The sequence below is a fragment of the Nycticebus coucang genome, chromosome 1 (assembly GCF_027406575.1).
Source record: "Nycticebus coucang isolate mNycCou1 chromosome 1, mNycCou1.pri, whole genome shotgun sequence".
In the NCBI taxonomy this organism is placed as follows: domain Eukaryota; kingdom Metazoa; phylum Chordata; class Mammalia; order Primates; family Lorisidae; genus Nycticebus; species Nycticebus coucang.
In genome coordinates, this window is record NC_069780.1 from 4,755,067 (window position 1) to 4,775,728 (window position 20,662).

The window sequence follows — 20,662 nt, forward strand, 5'->3', positions numbered from 1 at the left end:
GTTAGATTGTTTATTTGAAGTCTTTCTTCCTTTTCGATGTGGGCATTTATTGTAAAGGTTTCCTCTTAGTCCTGCTTTTACTGTATTCCATAGATTTTGCTATTTTGTATTTTCATTTGTTTCAGTACATTTTTAATGCCTTTCTTAATTTCTTTACTGAAATTAGTCACAATTACTCACTCAGGAGCATTTTGTTTAATTTTCATGTGTTTGTGGAGTTTCAAATGTTCCTCTTGTTATTGATTTCTAGTTTTGTTCTATTGTGATCATAAAAGATTTTTCATATAATTTTTATTTTTATCAATATGTTGAGACTTGCTTTGTGGTCTAAAATATGGTCTGTTCTGGAGAATGTTTTATGCACTGATGAAAAGAAGGCACATTCTGTAGCAGATGGGTGACATGGTCTATAAATGTCAGTTTAGGCTGATTTGGTATTGTGTAATTTAACTCTAATGTTTCTTTGTTGATTTTATGTCTGAATGATCTGTCCATCACTGAGAGTCTATCCCTTCCTATAGATCTATTAATTCTTGCTTTGTATGCTTGGGACCCCTGGTGTTGGGTTCATAGATGTTTATAACTGTTATATCCTTTTGCTGAATTGACTCCTTTATCATTATAATATGATCTTCTTTATTCCAATTCAGGATCTAGGATCTAATGTGTTCAAGTATATTATGAAACATTTTGTACTTGTTAGAAATACTTCCCATTGAGTTTAAAAGAACATCATCAGTTTACGTTGATTGTGTTGGAAAGCACGACTTTCTGGGAAGCTTTCTGTATTTATTTCTTTGAATAAGGCTTCTTCCCCTTGTTCTTGCTGAACTCTGTCTTGAACACTATTATTTCTTAGATTTGGTGTTTTGAGGTAATTTTCTATACCTTGTAGGTGATCTTCATTGTTTTTCATTATTTTTCTCCTCTTATTTTGTATTTTCAAATAGCCCATCTTCAAATGCACTGATTCCTTCCTCTGCTTGATCCATTTTACCTTGAAAGCCTGTAATGAATATTTTTATTTCAGCAAATGTATTTCTCACTTCCAAGGTTTCTATTTGATTTATTATTCTTTCAATCTCCTTATTATATTTGTGTGATAAATTTCTGAATTGCTTTTCTGTGTTATTGGAGACCACTGCGTTTCCTTAAAACCACTATTTTTATTTTTATTTTTATTTTATTGTTATTATTATTTGCAGTTTTTGGCTGGGGCTGGTCTTGAACCTGCCACTTCTGTATATGGGGCTGGTGCCCTACTCCTATGAGCCACCGCCCCAAAGCCACTATTTTTAATTTTTAGTCAGAAAACTCCCATAAAGCTGCCTTGTTAGAGTCAGACACTTGTTCCTTGCTTATTCCATTTGGGGAGATCATGGTTACACGCTTCTGGTTTCTTCGTGTGGATTTATGTCTGTGTCTTTGCCCTGAAGGAATGGTTATTTATTTCATCCTTCTCTATAGGGCTTGTTTTGATTTTTACTGGATTAGATCCTTCTTAATTTCGCCTGTTTTAATTTTTTCTGCTAGGTCACTGCCTCCTTTTAGCACTAGGTGGCGCCATAAGTCCAGGTTTGCCTGAGCTCTCGCAAAATACTGGCTTTCCACCGCTCCCAAATTGGGGAGGCCCCAGAGAGACGTCCCTGCAGGGGGACAGGAGGCTCAGTGGTCCTGCCCAGGGGACCTGTGGAACATTCCTCCTGCAGCGCTGCTGCTGAACGCCCTCTCTTATTTCGTGATTCCTTTGGCCAAATTGCAGAGCAGAGTTTCCCGGGCTCAGAGAGTCCACCCATTGTCTCTGGCTGCCCTGGGGACACTTCTCTTGGCAGACACTTGGGATACCTTCTGTGGGTGGAGGCAGGGACGGGTTTCCTGTTAGGCAACTCATTGGCTTCCCACCTCACTCTCATTTTTCTCCAGCGTAGAAACCATGAGTTGGTAACATTTTTCTCTTTGCTTTGTGCCAGGTAAAATTGTGGGGACAAGGGTCACAGATAGGGAAACATGATTCTGTTACGTGCAGGCCACGGAAAGTTTTTCATTTGGCTGTGGCCCCAGGAAGTGTCTCGCCCTCATACGAGTTCTGGAACATTGCTGGTGATAGTCTTGGCGTTGTATCCTTGCGTCTGGTTTTCTGTGTGTGTGTGTGTGTGTGTGTGTGTGTGTGTGTGTGTGTGTGTGTGTGTGTGTGTGTGTGTGTGTGTGTGTGTGTGTGTGTGTGTGTGTGTGTTGGGGGTGAGGTCAGCTTGTTTCCACATTGCCATTTTGGAACCTTAACAGGTTGTCGATTTTATATTTTTCATCTTTTCTAAAATAAACACGTAAGGCTACCAATTTATTTAAAAGCGCTGCTTTAGCTGCATTCTTCAAGTTTTGACATGTTGTCTTTTCATTTTCCTTTAGGCCAAAAATATGTTCTAATTTCCCTTTTCATGTATTCTTCATTTCGTATATTATTAGAAGTTTGTTGTTTTTTTAAAAATACAAATCATCAAGATACCTTTATTTGAATCTTGGATGTACCACTTCGTAGATCTGTAACTTTGGAAAAATTCCCTAATTTCTCTGAAGCTCAGTTTAATCCTGTGTAAAATGGGCATAACAGACTATCTTCTCTCTGTAGCATGTGTCAGAATTTCCTTCTTTGGGGGGCTGAATAATATTCCATTGTATGTATAAGACACATTTTAAAATCTTATCCATCTATCAGTGAACACTAGGGTTGCTTCCACTTTTTGGCTATTAAGAATGATGCTGCTATGAAACTGGGTATAAAAATATCTCTTTAAGATTCTGTTTTCAGTTCCCTGGGGTATATCCAGAGGTGGGATTGCTGGGTCATGTGGTATTCTCTTTCAAAATTTTTGAGGAACTACCATCCTGTTTTCCATAGCAGCTGCATCGTATTCCTTTACCACCAGTGGAGTCCCGTCTTCCCAACAAATGTTATTTTCGCTCGCTCTCTATTTTTTTATAGTAGCCATCCTAATGGATGTGAAGTGGTATCAGATTGTGGTTTTGATTTGTGTGTACTTAGTAATTAGTGATGTTGAGCATCTTTTCATGTGCTTGCAGGCTATTGGTGTATCTTCTTTGGAGAAAGGTCAATTTAAGTCCTTTGCCCATTTTTTAATTGAGTTGTTTGTTTTTTTTTAATTTTTTGCTGTTGATGTTGAGCTATAGGAGTTTCTAAAAATATATATGGATATTAATCCATAATCAAATATAAAATTTGCAAATATTTTCTCCTACTTCAATGATTGCCTTTTCATGCTCTTGATTGCATCCTCTACCGCACAGAAGTTTCTCCTTACAGCGAGGTCTTTAATTCACTGGGAGCCGAGTTTTGTTTTGGTATAAGGTGCATCCAACTTTTGCATGTAAATCCGGTTTTCCTAATACCATTTCTTGACAAGACAGACTGGCTTTTCCCCCATGCAATGGTCTTGACATTATGTCAAAAATAGTTTAACCATATATGCAGAGGTTTACTCCTGGACTTTTTGGTGTATATGCCTGCCTTTATGCAAGTACCACTCTGTTTTGACTCCTGCAGCTTCCTGGTAAGTTTCAAAGTGGAAAGTCTGAGAACTCTGACATTGTTCTTTTTCAAGATTATTTTGACTACTCAGCTCCCTATAAATTTTAGGAGGGTGTTATTTTTAATATGCATATACCTGATAACTCTACAAATCCACTCCCAGGAAACTCTTCTCTTTCATAAATGCAGCAAGCATTATATACATGAACACTGTGTCAGCATTTTTATTTTTACTGTCATGAAAGACTGGAAAAATCACTGGGTCTGGTCTGTGTTTACACATTGATTTATCCCATTGCTTTTCTCTTACCCACTCTTTTCTGTGTCCCAGAAGGCTGTATTTCTGAGGTCCCTTTCTTTTTGGTTTCTAGGAAGATTTGACTAACGGGAATCACTAGCAAAAGACGGGGAGGTGTGAGAAGGAGAGAAACCATCCGAGAGTCCCCTCATCATTCTTCTGCGTCTCCCTTGTGCAGGCCGTGTCCACTGGTCAGGACGGCTTAGGGAGCTCCCGGGCTGGTCAGGCAGCCTTTGATGTGACTCCAGCTCTCATCAGATCGTCTTAACTTCTCAGCTCTGCTAACGCCATCTCTCCAGCTGACCTTCCAGATTTAGGTATAGGGACTTCCTGCTGTTGGGTTGTTTTCAATTTTCTTTGGCTTCTAAGTTCTTACATTATCTACCTAATTAAATCTCTACATTAAATTTCCTTTATTTTCCGTCTAAACCCTGAATAATACAAACTCAGACATCTGTTGATAGGCTGGTGCATAAATAAATCCCCCAATTCAATAACACTACCCCCCAAAAGAATTAATGATAGCTGCATTTGACATAATACATAAATTTGGAAACATGAAAAGGAAGAGCAAGCACCTGAAGACTGCATCCAGCTTAACACCATTTTTGAAGCAAAACATAAAATCAAAACTACCCCAATTTGTTAAAGATGTATTTGCGATTAATTTTTTTTTTTTAATGCCAGGGCTGGGTTCCAACCCACCAACCTCGGTATACAGGGCTGGCGCCCTACTCACTGCACCACAGGCACTGCCTGCTATTAAATTATTTTTAAAATAAAAAAGAAGTACATAGATTTATATTGTGGATATCAAAAAATTCCAATTCTTACATTGGGTGGTAGGTTTACCGTATTCTTTTTGTTGTTATGCTTCATAATTTATGGCTATGTTGTATATTATGGAAGGTAGAATAGTAGCCTCCCTAAAGACATTCACCTCCTAATCTCCAAAACTTGTGAATACATTACCTTACAGAGCAAAAGAAACTTTTGCAGCTGTTAACCAATTTATGCCTCACATTCCACTATTGGAATGGTAGTGATGTGGGAATTATTATACCGTACTACTCAAGGTCATCACCGTGGTCTGATTTTTCACACACATCTACTTCCGGAGGGTACCTGTTGTCACGTGGTGCACAGAGTTAGTTGCTGCTACAGATATTGGCCTCGTGGGAGCTTGTCATAAAGTCATGCAAAAAATTTAAAAATTTCAATCCCTTGCATAATTGGTTAAGGATTAGGACCTTGAAGTATGAAGATCATTTGGAATTATCTTGGTGGGTCCAATAAAATAATAAAGGACTAAGAGTGGAAAACCTTTCCTGGCTGTACTATGCTGTGTCGAGAGAGCGATATGGAATAGGGTAAGTGTCACGTACGGAGGGGAAATGGTGAGAAATTGAGAAATGAAGCCACAAAGATGGGGAGAGGCAAAGAAAGCTCGGAAAACAACTGACTACGATGGGCTACAAATAGGAGCTGAGAGATAGGATGGCATCAGGAGGGCTGATGCCACCCGTGACTGCAGCCAGCCCCTGAACCATGGAAACAGCTTCATTTATACAGTATCTTAACAAGATGGCATAAATCTTAACACATGGGGTAGAGATCAACCTTAGGAAAGACTGTGTGTGGCTGATAACCAGGAAAGTATGCATGGGCTAGGCGACTTTTGGCAGGTGGAAACAATGCTGTTAAATGAGGCAAATGGTTGGGGGTCGCTCCCTGAGCATTTCCCAGGCTATGGGGGCCCTCCCGGCCACAGCCACTCTCCAAAGGTAAGAGAGATTTGATATTATTGGCTTTCAAGATGGAGGAAGGGAGGCCAATGAGTTTAAAAAAAAAAAAAAAGTGCAGTCTTCAGAAGTTACAGAAACCAAGGAAACAGAATCTCCTCTAGAGCCCCCCCAAGGAATACAACCTAACTTAATTGGTTATGCCCTGTGACACCCTGAGAGATCCAAACCAGACTTCTAACCTACTGAAATTTAAGATAACAAATTTGTATTGTTTAAGCCACTAAGCTTGTGATGATTTGTTACCGTAGTGATATAAAACTAATATATATTATTTGCATATTATTTACTGCCACAAATATCATGTAAGAATTTTTTATAACTTATGTTGTTGTTGTTTTTATGACACATACTAAATATGTTGTTTTAAATGACACATACTAAAACAAAATGACACAGTAAGTTTAAATGTGAAAGGATAAATGTATACATAAGTGTATATACAAAATGTGACATTTTCATATTAAATCTAAGCAAGGACGGTAGTAGAAATATCTAGCACTTAAACCAAGAAGCTTTAACAAAATAAAGAAGGCTACTATATAATGATAATAGGTAAATTATATGCATGAGATCTGTAACAATCCTTAACTCTCATATTCATCGATGAATTAATGTTATTACTATGTAATTCAAAACAGAAATATAAAGAAAACTTGGCAGTGGAATGGGAAACTTTCTATCATTCTTAGTCTTTAGCAACTTGAACAGAGGAAGTAGGTAGAAAGAAGATTTAACATTTAAAACATTGATTAGATAGTAACAGATGTAGGTACGTATAGTATACAGATACAGTTAACATTATAAGGTAAACCAAACACTTTTTATAGAGCTAATAGTGTTATAAAACCACATATAAATTATCGATAATCTCAAAATACAAAATTGGTAGGCACATTCATTGATCATAAAGCATTCAAACTGGTAAATAAATTTTTCAACAGAAGGCACTAGTCATTGGAAATTAGATTCTTAGACCTAACATTTGAATAAAAAATAAATTTTACAGTCACAAAAGATTGTATGACCAAATATCTAAAATGCAAAGACCTTGGTGATGTAGCACGGCAACTTTTCCAGAACATGAGATTCAGAAAATCTGTGGTTAGATGTGTGGTCACTGTGGTCACACTCCCTGGGGCTGAACCCCACCTTGCCACTTGGTAGCTGCAGGCCTATTATACAGAGCGGTTCACTGCCCTAAAAATTTGTGCTTCATCTATTCAGTCCTCTCTCTGCTTCTTCAGAACTTTTGGCAACCGCTGATCTTTAACTATTTCTACAGTTTTGCCTTTTATAGAATGTCGTATAATTGGAATCATATGGTATGTAGCCTTTTCAGACTGGCTCTTTCACTTACCAATATGCACTTAAGGTTCATCCCTGTCTTTTCTTGGCTGGATGGCTTGCTCCCTTTCATTGGTGAATAATATCCCATTCTAAGACTAGACTACAATTTGTTTACTCATCACCTGTTAAAGAACATCTTGGTTTTTGGAGAATGTGAATAATAAAGGTGGCATAAACATTTATGTGGAGGTTTTTTCTGTACATAGGTTTTCAAAACAGTGGATAAATACCTAGGAGCATTGGCTAGCTTTGTATGAAACTGACAAACTGACAAAGTGACTGAACCATTTTTTTTCTAACAATGAAGGAGAGTTCCTGTTTTACATCCTTGTCAGCATTTGGTATTATCAGTTTTTTGTTTTTTTTACATTAGCCATTCTAATAGGAGTATAGTGATATCTCACTGATGTTTTAATTTGCATTTCCTTAATGATAAATGATGTTTAACATTTTTTCTTATTTTTTGACATCCGTGTATCTTCTTTGGTAGGTGTCTTTAGACATTTTCCTTGTTTGTTATTTTATTTATTTATGTATTTATTTATTTATTTTAGATTGGGTCTCCTCTGCTGCCCACCCTGGAGTGCAGTGGCCCCACCATACCTTCACTGCAACCTTGGATTCCTGGGCTCAAGCAAGCCTCCGGCCTCAGCCTCCTGAGTAGCTGGGACTATAGATACACACCACTGCACCTGGCAAATTAAAATTAAACAAATTTTAGAAATGGGGGCTTCCTATTTTGCCCAGGTTGGTCTCAACCTCCTGGCCACAAGCAATCCTCCTGTGACCTACCAAACTGCCAGGATCACAGGCATGAGCCACCACCATGCGTAGCTGTTTTGCTCACTTTTAACTGAGATTTTTTTTTTTTAAATTATTGAGTTTGAATTCATTGTCTATTTGGGGTACAAGTCCTTTGTGAGAAATATATTCTGCAAATATTTTTTCCCATTCTGTGACTTGTTTTTCCATTCTCTCAATAGTATCTTTTGCATGGCAGAAGTGAGTTTTTTTTCTTTCTTTTATGGATTGTGTTTTAGGTATCAGAGCTAAAATCTCATTGCCAAATCCATGGTCACTTAGTTTTTCTTCTAGGCTGCTTATTTGTGCCAAATTGACTTATATCACCAGGTAAGCGCTGGATGTCTGATTCTTACTGACATGATTTTACAGAGCAAAGTTTCTGACAGTCTGTGATTTTAGAATCAGAATTAGGATTAGGTTTTGTAGTAAAGAACAGCTGTTAAAAAGTTTATTTTGACTCCACAGTAGCAGCCTGACCTTGGAAGAAGTATTGTTTCCGGTTAATTTTGCAGATGTTTTTTCTCTGCGACTGTGTTTTATCTGGGTCTGTTTTAGTTTGCAAAATGAGTGGAGAGTCTCAAATTTTGCTTTTTCAGAGGGAGCTGGTATTTTGCTTTCTCCCTACAAACTCACCACACAATGCAAGGTTCTTAGGCTGTATTAACTTGATGGTGAACTCGGGAAAACAATGGATATTGGTCCAAGAGCGAAGACAGTAAGGTTGAGCTACAGAAATCCCAGGTCCAGACCTTGCTCAGCCACGTCCCCTCCGCGACAGACTCATATCCTTCTTTCTGCAGCCCCCGAGGCTTCCCCCGGTTGCATGAAAGGAGTGGGAAGCAGCCTTACATCCTTCCCGCTTTAAATTACATTCCACAGAGCCAAAGAGACTGCTGGGCAGGAGCTCTGCCTTCGGGGAAAGTAGGGCGTGCTGTCTAAAGCGATTAGTTTAGACGCCTTCCCAGTGGCTTTGCTATGGGGAATGTGGGCCATGCGTGGGAAGAGTGAGGGTGAGAAGCCAGGCCGCGACCCCGGACCCCCACCGCCTGGCCCCCACCGCGATGCCCGCCCTCCAGGTAGCAGGTCGCGCCTCCCCACCCGCTGACCATCCCGGGACTGGGTCCCGGCTCCGCCCCCTGACGCCCGCGTCTACTAGCCCCGCCCCGTTACGCCCTCACGCCCTCTCGGTCCCGCCCCTTTCCTGGCGCGGCCCCAGTCTCTCCGGTTCGCGCACCTCCTTCTCCCCGCCGGGCCGGCTGGGGGCGGGGTCGGGGCTGGAGCCAGAGCCGCGGGAGGTGGAGCCGGGCCCGGAAGCCGGGGAGCCGCGGCCATGGCGGCTCCTGCTGGCGGCTTCGGTCTGCTCCGCGGCCGACTCGGCCGGGTGCCGGCGCTGGGTAGGGGCGCCGCTCCGCCGGTGAAGCCGCCGGGGGAGACCGGGCGCGCGAGCCGGGGCTTTCGGAGCAGCCGCGTGAGGTATGGGCGCTGCGGGTGCCGTGTTGGGCTGCGGGAGGGCGGCGGGCCGGGCCGGGCCGTGACCTTGAGGGCCGCGGGCGGGAAGCTGGACGTGCCCGGCGCCGGGCCCCCGCGGCCGCACGTTGGGGCTCTGCAGCGGGCGCCCTGGAGAGGGTGCGAGGCCGTGTGCGGCGCTGGGAGGAGGCGCCCTGCCAACTCGGCTGCGGGTCGGACGCCTGTCGGTTCGGTGGCCGGAGTGTCCGTCAGTGAAGGGCGCTGTCCAGGCGGTTTACTTGTGTTTGAGTTTCTGAATTCCGTTGTTAATGGTTATGCCTAAATCTTTTCGACCTCAAAAATTCTTAATGGTTTCACAAAATCAAATATTTGTTTCGATTTCTCAGTCTTTTTCTGTGTGGCGCTTCCGTCACCTCGCTCGCCTGATCGCCCAGATTCATCGTGTCTGGACTGGGCTGTTGGCCAGCACGGTGCAAATACGGAAGGTGCGCACAGCGAGGCCCGGCCGCACCCCCTACTGTCACCCACTTTGTCTCAGTAACAGAATCCACCCTAGGAAGCAGAAAATACATCTTCTAGACCCAAAGCCAGTGAGTCCAGACAGCCTGATGTCAGATTTTGGGGCTTCTGGCCATTGTGTCTTATCCTTTTTGGGCCCAGCACAATACCTGGAGGAAAGTAATGATGAGTGACATGGAAACATAGACCCTGCTTATTTAATTTGAATTAATTACCTCTCCATTGTGTATATTTAGATCTTATTCTGGAGTTACTGAATTTAAAAAGTATTTCCTATAGGATTTACTTTGGGCATGGTTTCTAGTGACTAGGGCCTTCCATAGGCATATGTAAGGACAGTGATTTCAGAGTTCTGGTTGTGTAAGTTGTAGTTGTGTCTGTTAGAATTTGCCATTTGTTTAAAATTACCAGCTGGTTTATTACCTAGGAAGAGCAGATTGCATTACAGAATTGAGGAAGTTATCTATTATTCTAACTTAGTTAGATCATATTCTTTGAACTTCATTGTTTTAGGACTTCTTTGCAGGGTAAGAATAACCTTATTCAAACAGTACCAATTGATTAATTTCCTTGTGTCAGCTTGATGTAACAACTCCACTTCGGCATCCTCTCCCTGATCTGTGTACGTTGAGTGAGAGTCACCAACAACAGTTAGAACCCAAACCTTTGGTTGTAGCCATTTCCTTCTTACACACATCCACATGCACACTCTCTCCCAACTATCACTCTTGAGGAATTCAGATATTTTAATTTTTTTCAGATCTTCTAGATTATGCTTAATGACCTGTTTATAATCTAAAATAGTTGGGTGCAGAATTATTTTTAACCCGCTGCTTTCAGTCCCATTTGATGCAGATTATCACTGTATAAAAGTACATTTTTTTGATAGTTTTTATTTTTTAAAGATGGCATTAATCAATTAGGACAAAGTGATGTTTTTGATGTCCTCTTGGCACTGAATTTCACATCTGCAGGTGCGTCTGGCCGTAAGGCTGAGATGCCCCTGTGGACTGGTGGTCTCGGGTGGGGAGGAAGCGGACAGTGTGTTGATGCTTACTGGTGTCTCTTTTCTCTTCTAGGACCAGCAGAGAGAAGAGATTCCATCTTCCAGAGGCCGCCACTGTCTGCCTCCCCACTTGTCCCCATCTCAGTCATCTTTCTTTAAGTGACACATTAGTTGTCTAGTTCTTCACATGAATGTAGTTTAATTCTGACATCATTCCTATTGCTGTCAAATTTGAACCTTATGGTTATTTTCACTGAAAATTGCCTTTAAGTTTCCCTGTGATATCAACTATTTTAAATTAACAGATTTGTTACCATTTTCTGAGCTATATAGAACCTTCTGATATTTTTTTTTAATATTTTTGACTGGAAACCTATAATGAACTTAAGTTCTTTTTTTAGTGGAGGAGTTTTAAAAAAATATTATTTTAAGAAATAATGTTTGATGGAATATGGAAGTTACAAAATCTTAAAGTATTATTTACTATTTTTGTCTAACATTTTCAGTCAGTTTTTTTTTTACTGTATATACCTGAGAGATAAGATCTTACTGAAATTAATTAATGTCAAAGTAATAAGCCCTTCTATTCATTGTAGTTTGTTGTTTCTCACGTTACCTACACAGGTGAAAGGTTAAATAAATTCTGTGTTATTAAATTTTCCTGTTTTGTTGTACTTTGTGAGGAATTTACAAATCAAAATGTCCTGGGGTTATTAACGTCACCTGAGTTTTGTGCCCTGTCCTTTTTAGAGTGTGGGGTGTGGCGGCAGCCTGTCTGCCCCTGTGGCGGGAAGGTGACAGGCCTTGTGCGTTAATCAGTGCCACGCTCAGAGCAGGTCTGCAAGTGTCCAGCAGTTGACCATCCTGCATGAACTACCACCCCTTGTCCCTAACTAAATAGATACCCCAAGTGTGTGTTTCGTGTTTATCCTCTTGGTCAGTGATTCCTGAAATCATTAATGTGGTAGATTCTCTTCCCCCCTCCCTGTTACTTTTAGCGTTTGTAAAATTTTGTGTACCATCTACAGCTCTTTATAGAAGCTTCACCTTTCTTTATGTCTCACTGCCAAAGGCTTGATGATTTTTGCAGCTAGACCACATTTTTAAAAAATACATTCTTTTGGAGCTCATGAAGGATACTATTGTATATTATTTAAGGATTCGTGGTTTTTGCAGTAGGTCATTGAGTTTAATAATTAAAGATAAATTTTATTAGTGACCATGTTCGTTTTCCTTCAGACTCTTTCCTAGTACTTAGTATTTCTATCTGGGCAGTAGAATTACCATTTGTTTTAAAGACCTTTTTATTGTCATGGAAGCTTGAAGGAATGATGTTTCCTATCTCTTTTACTGTCTGTGTCCCTGCTGTTCAGTGATAGTGTGCTCTAATGAAACGTCTCCAAAATCAAGGTTTTTGATTAAAATAGAAGAGTAGATAAAAAAAAGGGATTAATATTAATTTCAGATCTTGTTAGTCAATCAAGGCCGTAGTTATAATTAGCAATTTTTTTTTTTGCAGTTTTTGGCTCGCCAGGTTTGAACCTACCATCTCCAGTATATGGGGCCGGTGCCCTACTACTTTGAGGCACAGGCACCGCCCAAATTAGCAATTTCTTTAATCACCCAAACCTTGTTTTTCAAATGCTTTGATGTTGCGTTATGCTTTCATGTCAACATCTTGATAGGTGATAAAACAGCAGAAAACCAAAACATCACCAGACCATCTTCAGTGGTCATGTCCTCTTTCAAGCAATCCCATGAGCTCAGTGAAGTTTTTATTTTATTTATTAATTTATTTATTTATTTTGCAGTTTTTGGCCGGGGCTGAGTTTGAACCCGCCACCACCGGCAGATCGGGCTAGCGCCTTACTCCTTTGAGCCACAGGTGCTGCCCCTCAGTGAGGTTTTTAAAAATAGTTTGAATTAGAGATAAAGTTGTGGAGGGAGGTTTAAAGAGATAGGAACTTGGGTGAAATTTGAACTATAAATAAGTGGGATTTAAATTAAACTATAAAGAAATGACTAGTAATAATAAATGAGATTTGTTATTAAGAAGGACCTGGAAAAAATACCTTACCTAGAAGATGGAAAATTGGTCATAATGGAACATAATCCAAACCTGAGTTAACAGTCGTCAGAGAATTTAGGGCTGGGTGTTAAGGAAGAGGCGGAGCCAGCTGCTCCTTCTGACATCATTACATCATAAGCAGTTTGTGTTGTTATTGTTTTTACTAACATTTTAATGGCTGTGTCCTATTACATTAAGTCAATTGGCCAAAGCTTACCCAACCATCTTGTTATTTTTCAATGTCTGCTTATTGGAAAATATGTAATAATTTACTGTCAGATTTGGGTCATGTTTTGCCAGTGTCATACCAACCAGGTTTGCTCATGTAATGATCTGAACTCTGTGTATGTTTCTATAGTTGTGCTCCTTAAAGACTGCCTAGAACCAAGGAGTATCCAAAGACTCCCGATTCTGAACTGAGGGCACTTGCAGTTTACAATAGATGCTCCTTTCCGTCCTTTTTTGCTATTTATGATTAGCTTTGTAGTTAATGTCGTCTTGCCTTTCAGTAATTCAGTTGTACTTTTGAAAAGTAAGTTCAAATGAGCCCTTAACTCAGTGTTCATCACTTTGCTGGGAGTTTTCTCAGACAGTAGATCTTCAAATCCTCGCAAGTGAAGGAATTAGACACGGTTACTGCTCCCAGTTGTCAGATTGGGGAATCAAGGCTTAGAGAAATTGCCTGTTCTGGTTAACATGAAAAATGGATGGTAAAGAAATTGCCTGTCTTGGTTAACATGGGAAATGGATGGTAAAGACAGGTTTTGAGGCCACACGATCTCCAGTACAACCAGTTTATAGTCCTGATTTACCTCACTGGTGCTTTTTCCTCGTTTTGAAAACATTTATTAAATCTCACAGAACTTTTGTGAACCAAGAAAGCTAATCTTGTATATAAATTTTGGAAATTATTTTGTCAGATTGCCTTAGTTTGAAGTGTTCTTAACCTAGGACCTCATGGATAGAACTCAGGAGATCCACACACTTATCATCTAATAAATTTAGCATTTGCTAGCATTGTAAATGTTAGCAACAAACCACAGTAATAACACTGCTTGTGATATTGCCAATAAAAAACACAAACATTTTATTACCATAAAGTTAAGGCAAATACCTCAAAACATATTTATTCACCACTACTTTGATATGTTCATTACTAGACCTGCCACTAGATTCTGTCGTTCAATCCTTTTTGAAAAGGCATTTGATGTTCAGTGACACTGGTCCCTTGTAATCTCACGCTTTTTATATTAAGTATTTAAAAGGATTGTTCTGAGGTGTCTAAAGGTCTCAGCAGACCAAGGACCCTCATGGTACAAAACTTAGCATCTAAGATTTTTTTCTAAAAAGTTAATGTTTAGGTAGTAACTGGTGTTCTAATTTACACGGTAAAGGCAGAAAGAGTTATGTTGGAAAACTGAATATCAAAATGAGTCATACATCATGAAAATTTCTTTATTTTTTATTCACAAATGTATCATTTGTGGGAAAATTATTTAAGCTATGAGTGGAGTATTTTGGATATGAAATGAAATGTTTTTTAAAAGGCCATAAGCATAACATTCATAAATGTTTGTTTTTTGTTTTTGTTTTTTAAATACATCTTCAAAGTCTCCGTATACTGGTGCTTGGTTTTATTCCATAAGTAATTCTTTCCTGGGTTCTATGGGTTTTCTTTCTATTATATTGTTAGTTTAAACTCATAATATGCCCCCAAGATACAAAGCAGTTAAACTGTGTGTTAAGAGAAGTCTGGGGAGAAGTTTGAATTGCCAATTACATTCAAATTTTTTTATCTTTATAAATCATAAAACAGTTAATTTCAGCTCTAATGAAAGTTGTGATTAAAGATGGGATTGAACCCAAGATGTAGATTGGCCCAGTATGCAAATAAGTAAACTGTTAATCTTGTCCAGGTTTTATTTGTTAATTTCCCGTTCTGTGCAGCAGTATATTGATATTCAGGAAGCGATTCTCCCCACTCTCCTCCCACCCAGCCCTGCCCTCTTTTTTTATCCCTTTGCACTGGTTTGTTAAATGTTTCATTTGGTTCTGCTAACCATACAGTAAGATGGTCGCAGTTTGTTTTCTGGAAGTGCAGGCAGGTAACCTCGTGGAAACAGCACTGAACACTGATGCTTCCTGGCCTCCACCTCTCCTGGCTGTCTTGGTGTCTCTCCATCTGTTATTTATCAGAAATGAGGGGAGAGCCATTTTTGCAAACCAACCAGTCAACTTTTGGCCTAATCCTTTTATGTAATAGTAAGGTCAACAGAGTGTGTTCTCATTATATAGATGAGGAGACTGAGTGCCTCTGAGGCCAGTTAAGTGACTTGCTGCGCCTCATTATGGCTCCTAATGGTGAACGGGCTGGTACTCAGGACTCACTTCAGGTGAGTGATCTGTAATGCACGGGCTGCCCTGCTGTCTACTTCCCCATCCCCTTCTGCTACGATTTATTGCATCCTAATGAAGCCAGTGGCTGACGCAGCACCAGGGACCAAAGGGAGGGCTCCCTTGTCCTTCCTTCTTTCGGGGTTGGTCACAGCATTTCTGCCTTTGTGGGAAACACCACATGAGCAAGTAACGACGGGGCGTGCACAGTAAGGGTCGGACGGACTGCACGTCTAGCGCTGCTATGGCAGGGTGACTAGGTAACTTTTTGATAAAAACAAGAATTTTTTTTTGAGTGATAAAGGGCACTAAAGTAATGGAAATTACATATTTGGGATATTTATTTGCAGATATCTCAGTGTACCTATAAAATAGTTAAAAACTATTTCCAAAATTAACATTTTAAGATACATATTGAAACAATTTAAAATATTAAATTATGTGAATATTTAGCTTAAATAATTATTGGTACTTACATACTTGAATCAGTTTCTTTTTTGTGTGCATTTATGGGATACTAGTATAATTTTGTTACGTGGATATTGCATAGTGCAGTTAGGGCTCTTGGAGTATGCATTACCTAACTAGAACAAGCAAGGTAATTTATCATCTTCAGACCGCACCCCCTCCACCCCCCGCCCATAGCATTCCACACTACGTCAATGTGTACACATAATTCAGCTCCCACTATGAGTACGCGCGGAGTTTGTATTTCTGAGCCTGACTTGTTTCTCTTAAAGCAGAGGTTCCCAACTTTTTGGCACCAGGCACTGGTTTCATGAAGAGAGTTTTCTAAGGACCAGGGCGGGGGTGGGTTTCAGGATGACACAGGTACATCACGTTTCACCGCAGCAGGTGATTCAGCATTAGGTTTGCGAGTTCTTTCAGAGTACCTGTCTTTGACAAATATTTGGCTAAACGTCACTAAACAAGTTGTTGCTATTTATGATTGTTAAAATATTTTGCCATTATTTAGTTGTGGGAAAATTATAGGTTTTCTTAATTATATTCCATTATAGTATTACAAAATGTAAATTGATTCATTGAAGTTTCATAAAAGATTCTTCCCAGAAATTGGAATATTTGAAATAGGGATTATAGATGTATTCATTTACTCAGCTGTAAACAAGCACCATGGAGCAGGTGGATTAAAACAGCACAAATCTGTCTCCACACTTGTGAAGCTTAAGGTCTGAGATCATTCAATTTATTGTTGATATTTAAGCTTTTTAGCTTTTCAACAGTTTGCAGGCTGAAAACCTTGTTTGTTTACTCACTGAAGTAGGTAACAAGTTTGTGTGAGTTTACTGGTTCTTCTCCCCTGAGCTGCCATTACCCCAGGCTGCTTCCTAGCCTTTTGCTCCCATGGAGCTGGGCTTCCCCCCAGCTCTGTAGTAACCGAGAGAGTTAATCAGAAGGCCAGTTGCCATTGAAAATGCTTGGAGACCCAATTCTGAACTTACGCCATAAACAGCAGGGCCAGCTACGTCATGTCAGCTGTGATTAACAAGCTGACTTAGCACCTCCGTGCTCTCCCCTGAACTAAGCCCTGCACAGCTCAGACCCCATTGTACACAGTGCAGTCGGGGTTAGTCTGTCGGTGGTTTGTCTCCCTGGAATCCGGGACCAGTGTGTGCCATGGTCATCTCTGATGTCCCCCAGGTCACACAGCTTTGTAGTGTCCAGGTAATAATTGGCCTGAATTATGTTTAGTGAGTACTGGTCTCCCAATAGCTTGTCAAGAAATTATTGTGTTTAACAGTGAAACAACTAATAATATGTCAATAGCATTGCTCCCGAAATGCTATATAATTCAAGACAGAGCTTAGTGTTTTTTATCTCAAAGTATAAATGTATGTCCTTTACAGTGAAAGTGAATTCTAGTTTCAGCAGACAAACCTGCTTTTACAGTAGTATTTTATCCTAATTGAAGCTTGTCGACACAATTAATTTATGGAAAGTATTTCATTTTTAGTACTTCCTAGAAATGAGTTGTGTTGGAATTAGTTGCCAAACCTGCCATTTCAGCATGCTCCCTACTATCTTAGTATTAAAAGGCCACTTAAGTGAATTCATAAACTATGGGTGCCAGAAATTCATAGTAAATACTGAAAGAAATTTACTTTAGTTTTAAAAATTCAACTTAAAAGCATAAATATTTTGTTTTAACTTGATTTAGTCAATAATTATATACAAATTATCAGAATATACAAAAGACCCAGAATATAAAAGCTTACTCAAGAAATAATAGAGAACTTGAGTAGCTCTTTACATTAAGGTATTTAAATTTAAAATTTGAAATCTTCCCAGAAAGAAAGTTCAAGATCAGATAGTTTCACAGGTGAATTCTACCAAACATTAAGAAAAAAACCAAATAAGCAAATGCCAGTTCTTTACAAACTCTTCCAGAAATTTGAAAAGGATAGAATATTTACTAATTCATTCTCTGAGGCCAGCGTCATCCTGAGATAAAAGTACAAAAAATGACAAGAAAACGTAACTATGGACAAATTCCTCTCATGCACATATATGTAAAAAAAATTTAACAAAAATTAGATGAAATCTGCAATATGTGGAAAGGTTTGGGATGTAATAAGCAAGCAGGGCTTATCCCAGGAATGCAAGATTGGTTTAACATTTGAAAACCAACGAACCATCATAATAACAGCCTGACACCAGGAAAAACCATGTGGTCATCTCAAGAGACACAGAAAAAGCGCTTGACAATATCCTGATACAAATCCTCATCCAACTGAGAATAGACCCAAATCATAGAGCTAGATGAGCCTGAACTGTAAAACTTCTAGGAGGAAACACTGGAGAACATCAAGTGACCTTCAGTTAGGCAAAGATTTCTTATATAGAAAGTGATATATAAAAGGAAAAACTAATAAATTGGAGTACTTAAAAACTAAGAACTTGTCTTAAGAGAATAAAAAGGTGAAGCACAAAATGGGAGAAAACATTTCAAATTGCATGTTGATAAAGGGCCTGAGCGTATGAAACATCAACTCTCCTACAAGTTCCACAATAAGGAAAGAGCTGTTCAACAGTGGGCACAAGATTAAATGATGTCACTCACCAGAGAAGATGGCAGATGGCGAATAAGCACACGAAAAGCTGTTCAACATCATTATTTATTAAGGGAATGCAAATTAAAAGTAAATTGAATTATCACCATATGTCCATTAGAAGATTGACCATCCCAGGTGGTGAAAGTGTGAAACAACTAGAACACTTACATTCTGCTTATATGAAGTAAAATGGTAACCTGACGCGGAAAATAGTGACAAGTTTCTTACAAAGTTAAATGTACACCCACCATATGGCTGAGCTAGTCTTCTTGGGTATTTACTCTAAGGAAATTAAAGTTTATATATACACAATAACATGTACACAAATGTTTATAACAGCTTATTTGTCAGGACAAAAAAGCTGGGAACAACCCAAATATCTCTCAGCAATTAAGTAGGTATACAGGTACTGGTATATCCCACAGTATACCAGTGCTCATACTATTGAGGCATGCGGGAGCGTGGACGAGTCTTAAAATAGTTATGCTGAGTGGAAGCAGGTGGACAAAAACTAGTATTCAGGGGGTGATTCCATTTTCATAAAGTTCTTGGTAATACAAACTAATTTGTAATGATAGAAACTAGCCTGGTGGTTCCCTGAGGAGGGGGTCGGGTTGGACAGAGGTAGGTGGAGCGGTGAGGTTACAGAGGGGCGCCTGGGAACTTTGGGAGGTGAAGGACATGTTCATTTTCTTGATTGTGGAGTTGGTTTCTCAGGTATATACGTGTATTAAAACTTACCTAATTGTCAATTTTAATATGTGCAGTGTATCACATGTCATTTCTACTCAATAATTTTATCACACAAGATAGCAGAGAAGGATTGATACACTGAGTTTACCTTGACCTTCCATGCCTTGAAAACTACTAACGTTTTAGTGAAGAATAGACAGAGCTGGAATCAAAAGTCGCACTTACTTAGAATCATTATATCTAGTTGTGATTGTATTATCTAACCAATTTGTTTAGTTCATAATTTACTCATAAGGTATGATTTTTGTCAAAAACATCATAAACTGAAGAAATGGTTTCGACCAGGGTCATGCACAAGACGCTGCTGTAGAGCAGGGATCAGCACACAGATGTCCAGAGTTCCTGGTCCTGGGGAGGCTGCGCTGGAGATGTGGTTGTGGGGTTGGGGAGTCTGCAAGGTCAGCATGCTTCCCAGGCAGGTTTTGATGTGCATACCCACAGAGCATACTTGGGAATTGCTCCTTAGCAGAACATTGTTTACATCAAATTGTATGAACCCGGACGAATGCTCTGGGCCACTGGTTCCAGGCCAAAGAGTAATCTTCATGTGGTTCTACCTCTGAATACACAACCCTAGTCGAGAGGGAAGTTGGCTTATTTGTAGAGAACAACAAGTTTGCATTTGTGTGTTGGCTGATAATTATGGGCCCTGCCATTGTTAGAAAATGAAAAATGTACCAGCAATACAGAGAATTGAGATTTGGGTTTTGTTTGTCTCACCTATGTCCCCCTGGGTAGAGTACCATGGCATGAGAGCTACAGCAACCTCAAACTCTCGGGCTCAGTGATTCTCTCGCCCCAGCCTCCGGAGTAGCTGGGACTACAGGTGCCCGCCACAACGCCTGGGTATTTTTAGAGACGCGGTCTCGCTCTGCCCCAGGCTGGTCTTGAACCTGTGAGCTCGGGATTGAGATTTTTATCAGGGTTCCTTTCCTCCTTTTCTTGCTCTTCTGCTTCTTCTTTTCCTCCTCTTCACATCTGGTGTTTTGTGTAGCAGTCATGTTTAACTAGGTCTTTGGACAGCAAAAGGATGGGACAGCAGGAAGATAAAACCAGCTATTGTATCAGGTACCTTTAAAAACCAAACACACTGTAAGAGCGATGTAGTTCACCCTTTTTAAGTTTGAGATCCTGGAGAGCAGAAAAGCCTTCCTATAATGCATCTTTTTGTGACTTTCCAGAGATAGTTTTTGTCATCCATTGAAATACAGCATTTCTTACCTTCTTCAATACTTACAGACTTCCAGAGAGTCAGGTTCTGCGTGAAATTTCTCCCTTAGAAATGGTGCCATGGGGAGGGGCAGCTGAGCCGTCTGTGCACTGGCTGGTCCCCTCCATCATCAGTGACGATGACGTGGCAGGCTGACTGCTGTGGTCAGGACACTGGCCTAGGCCCAGGAATAGAATTATTCCTTGAGTTACTTGAAAGAGTTGTGCCATATGGAACTCATGACTTCAGAGTCTTGTACAGGGTATACTGACCAAGAGTAAATGGATTTAGCAATAGGGTCACAAGACCATGGTGCCATACATCTAAAAGATGGAGCCCAGCTTTGAAGACAAGGGTCTGCCAATCCACTTCT

General features: G+C 40.0%; 1 protein-coding gene across 4 annotated transcripts in view; it reads left to right on the plus strand.

The window, feature by feature from the left end:
- Positions 1 to 9,005: 9,005 nt before the first annotated feature.
- The window catches only part of MTHFD2L (methylenetetrahydrofolate dehydrogenase (NADP+ dependent) 2 like), a 130,179-nt gene continuing 118,522 nt past the window's right edge, over positions 9,006 to 20,662 (plus strand). For all 4 annotated transcript variants that reach the window (XM_053582622.1, XM_053582796.1, XM_053582715.1 and 1 more), the window contains exon 1: positions 9,006 to 9,271. In XM_053582622.1, coding sequence (XP_053438597.1) covers positions 9,129 to 9,271 — 143 coding nt within the window. In that variant the 5' untranslated portion in view covers positions 9,006 to 9,128. The remainder of the gene's footprint in view (positions 9,272 to 20,662) is intronic.